The following is a 4,775-nucleotide window of genomic DNA, read 5'->3' as shown; positions in this document are numbered from 1 at the left end:
ATATATATGTAATCATGGAATAATAAATTAATGCTTCGAATAGGGACTGAATTAAAATACAAGTTAAAGTTTAGTGCCTTAATTGAAAGAAATTGAAGTTCCAATGACCTAAATAAAAATTTAATCAAAAAGTTGAGTGACCAATGATGTAATTTACCCACATATTGGCTCATTATTTTATGGTGAATTTTGCATCTAGATCCTTTTAATTAATTTTTTCAAAATACGCAAATCATTACTTACCTATAGAAATTCCAATGCCCTCGTCGAATTACCTCGAGACCCGCCAAGAAAAATGAAATTACTTTTGAGTCCATGCAACCAAAATTGGAGTGGATTAGTTCCAACACAAAATTCAAACCCCCCAATTATTCATAAAATAAATGCATTAAATTCAAAATTAAGTCCACAGTTATGGTTTGAAAAAGACAAAAACATACATAACGTACCTGAACTATGGACTATTTTGATTTTACTATCTGACCTCTCAATTTGTTTTATTTGAGTCTGTTCATGGTATTTTGAGTTCAAAATTTGAATGCGTGGCTCATCTTTACAGGTTTAGTTAATATATTTCATGTAATTCTCACAACTATAAATTTATTGAAGTAAATAATTAGTTTGCTTTATGATCCAACTCCTTGCTAGGGTTAAACTCAAATATAAAGCTGTAAATGATTCGCGCCTTTCGCCACATGAGTATGTTGCATCCATAGAGAAACAAGTGTAGAAACAAGAGGCTAAACATGCTTCATTTAGTAGTATTCACATAACAAGATTAGGTTACATTTTGGTCCCCCAAATTACGATCAAAATTTCACAAAAGGCGATCGAGAAAATTAAAATCGATTAAACTTTGTTTAAGCACCTAAGTACATGATAATCAATTTCCATGTAGATAGGGTTATCGGAACATCGATACATTGTGCAATAACCGATGAATAACGCGATGAAGCATCCAGTGAATAACCCTAAAATGAGAGCAAAAATATGTAGCATGAGCAAAAACTAAATGTATGATGAGTTCAAAGTTTGGAAAATTACCAATGAAGAATGTTTTTGAGTGCGATTCATCGCGATGTTGGGGCTTGAGGTACTTCATCGCCTTTCGGTCATCGTCCTTCGTGAAATGCTTGACGGAGATCTCTTCGACCTCGTCCATTAGCTTAATCGCCTGTGATTTGCATTGTCGGTAGCGCGAGGTAAATTCGAGTGATTACGATTAGTTGTTTGTTGCATTTTTAGTTAGGTGCATAAAATGATCGATGTTCTAAAAATGTCAAATCGATGTTTGGGAATAATCATACATACTTATGAACATGTTTAAATAAGTGTAATGTGAATTTTAATTATTGTATGTTGTGCGTGTATTTTTATACATGCACACATGAAAAGAATAGAGAGAGAGAGTCAAAACCCTAGACCCTCTAGGCCACGATCAATCATGCAAGATAGGTAGACACACAAGCTCAGAGAGTCGCGCTAGACCTTCCGGGCTGCAATTGGTACATTGCATTGTCGGATTGTTAGTGCTAACCATTAATTTCAAAAGCTTGAGCTATTAAAAATACGTAATCAATACACTTAATTAAAGCATACAAACAAGCGCCCACGGTCGGATCTTGATTGTGATTCGACCCAACCAACCTCACGCCACTTCAAACACGATTTAGCCCAACATAGCCTCCCATCATTTCGAACACGACTCAGCTCAATCTGACCTCCTGCCACAAGACAGGATGCTAGCTCCTTTGAGCCAACATGCATAACTATACATTTGGACTTCATTTAGGCTTAAACTAATAATCATGCAAAGCAAGCAAATACACAATTAAGCTCAACAACATCTACATGAATCTAGAGAGAGAGAGAGAGAGAGAGGTGCCTTTTCTGAGCTATTGAAATAGGAGCTCTCTACTACTTTGAGATAATCAGGAAGGATTTGTTTCCCTGTCACCTGAGATGCATACAATAAATTAATCAAACTTTACTAAACTATTATGATCAAAAAATATATATACACTAAATTAAAAACAACCTATGAGGAAAATGTGATATCCTACCTTGTCAAATTTCTTTAAGATCTTTACAAAAGCTAGCATGTTCAGGTTCCTGCAACATAAACCTACATGTAATAAATTTAATTTAATTTATCATTAGATTATTTTATTTTATTTTATTTTATTTATTTATTTTTTGTATGATGGTATGTGCTATCCTTAATTTGAGATCTATTTACATATTTTCACTGAAAAATCACAATTTTCATATACATATCATGGTATATTTTATAATGATTTTTTCCCCCAAGTTAATTAAAATATATATCATGGTTATTTTAAAGAAATTGCACTTTCGAGGAGTATAAATATATCTACAAAAGTTCATGCATGAGTAAATGATTTTGCGGGATATGTAAAAACAAACTTCAAATTTCATTTACATCAAATTTTATTTTCAAAATATTTTATGTTCTTTTTTAAAGTTCGATTATATATGGAGTTGTACCGATAGTTTTGAAGGTACCCCAACCCTTTGTACAACTCAATGAAGCCTCCTTTGATCATTTTCTCTGCATGGTGAAGCTTAGTCTTGTTAATCCTAAGCTTATTTACGCCGTTGGCGTCGCATTTCTTCGACGAGCTAAATATGTCCTTCCACATCAAGTCACTTATCGCGGATATAGTCCTCGAAGGAGTAGTGAATGGTATATTGATTGTTAAATTTTTCGCACCGCAATTTATCACTCTATTTGAGAGACTTCTTAGCTTTGCTTCTTCTGTTCTCACTTTCATGGAATTTGACGAATCATCAAGCCTTTGTGAGTCGGAGAAGTTGTCTTCGGTTCTTTCGAATTCTATAGTAATCTTGGTGGATTCCTCTTCTTATAAGCCAAAAAAAAAGGAAAAAAAAATCAAGAAGGGTATTAGAAGGTCATGTACTCATACCATTTTCCGCAATTAGAAACATATAAAATAGTAATGTGGGCATATTTTTTTTTATTATATATATAGGGTGATAAATTGCAACAACATTTTCTATGCATTTTGTACAATTTTAAGTACATCATGATCTAGCATTATGAATTTATTGATTTCATGTATGGAATTGCACTATTAAGCATTTCAAATTTCTTATTAACAAAAATTTTACATATAATTACTTAATCATACATTACTCCATGTAACACTTATATCAATAGCCAATAGTGATAACAATAATAATGATAATAATAATAATAATTCTCTTACCATTTGTGATTGAGGAACACATAGAAGGAGCCTCATTTGATTCATTATTGATCACTGGACCCTTTACATTTTGCGATTTAATCGTGGATTCAAGCTCGAGGAGTATGTCCATTTGCTTCTTTAGTGACTCCCCTCTCTCTAAGAAGTCCTTCTCCTTTGCTTTGTAGAATTGGTTCACCTTGTTGAGTTGAAGGTCGAGCCTCGTGAAGAACTCTTTTGTCGCGTCGGTATCGACGAATTGCTCCAACAATTCGGTCTCGTATTCATCTCCTTTGCTTGTGGAGCTCGCGAGCTTCTTCTTACGAACCTAAAATAACAAGCAAAAAACTTGAACAAGTTAGAAACACAATAAATGACCGAAAAAAGCATATATATATAAGAACACTAGATAATAAACATCACACATGTACGTAGTTAAGTGTGTACATAATATTGGATTAGGAAAGGAGAATTAACAAAGTAGTGGATATAACAAAAATATACCTTTTTAACTTTATGACCATTGTGCCCACATTAGCTAAAAAGGGAACTTTAATCAAGGAAAAGGCAAAAAGGACTTAAAATAGTTGTATGACTCAACAATTCGTGTGTTCACATTTCACAAGAGCTAAAATGAATGTTGAGAGAGTTTAAAAGAGAGAAACATATGTAACATGAGAAACTCTATTTAAAAAAAAATATATATATACATTATTATATATATAGATAAGAGAGAGAGGAGAGAAGAGAGAGAGACGAGACGAGAGAAGAGAAGAGAGTGTCCGCTACTATGGCTATAATAGCACGAAGACTTGCTGCACGAGTTTTCCACCGTAGATCTATCACTTTTGATAATTTTTCGCCGTCAGATCAATCTATCAACACACCACCTATTCAAGCTCTACGGGACCCACATCATTCCTAACCCACATTTCTTAATCCAATGGCCAAAAACTGTACGACCAATGATTGAGTGCTATTAATAGCCCATAGTAGCCTAGATTATATATATATATACTATATAATAATATATATATATGAATATGATCATATATATAATATATATAGGCTGGTATACTAATCGGATAGCACGGAGGGCTCCGTGCTACACAAGTTGTTTTTAATGCTTGCAATTCACATTCGACGATCAGCTCCGTTAGACTGATCCTATACTATTAAAATATTAAAACTAAATTATAAATTTTTAAGCATCATCTTGGACTAGTGATCAAAATGTCCTCAAAATTGACAATTTTTAATGGTAGATGTGATGTGTTTGTGAATTTAACGGTGTAAAACAATCTAAATCTGATGAATTTTTATAGAAAATTTTTTCACTATCTTAGAATAAGATCAGTAGCTCCATCTATAAATTTCAAGTCCTTTATCATAATATTTAATGAGAATTTTTATTTTCAGCAATTATTTTAGACTACTTCGTTTGATATGTAAATGATACTGAAAAATTATGAAAGTTAGTTTTCAAAATACTTTCAATAATGTAGATCAAGTCTAAAAAGTCAATCGTCATTTGGAAGCCGCATC

General features: G+C 32.8%; 1 protein-coding gene across 1 annotated transcript; it reads right to left on the bottom strand.

Annotated features, from left to right (window-relative positions):
- Positions 1-727: 727 nt before the first annotated feature.
- LOC109705311 (phosphate transporter PHO1 homolog 1-like) lies at positions 728-3,558 on the bottom strand (the record flags this gene model as incomplete). Its single annotated transcript, XM_020226046.1, has 6 exons — positions 728-971; positions 1,045-1,174; positions 1,886-1,957; positions 2,064-2,112; positions 2,509-2,884; positions 3,252-3,558. Coding segments are annotated over 6 exons (1,056 nt in total), but the record flags the coding sequence as incomplete, so codon positions are not given.
- Positions 3,559-4,775: the final 1,217 nt, after the last annotated feature.

Source organism: Ananas comosus, unplaced genomic scaffold (genome assembly GCF_001540865.1).
Source record: "Ananas comosus cultivar F153 unplaced genomic scaffold, ASM154086v1, whole genome shotgun sequence".
Taxonomy (NCBI): Eukaryota; Viridiplantae; Streptophyta; class Magnoliopsida; order Poales; family Bromeliaceae; genus Ananas; species Ananas comosus.
The sequence above is the reverse complement of the archived record's forward strand: the minus strand, read 5'-3'. Positions and strand labels throughout refer to the sequence as shown.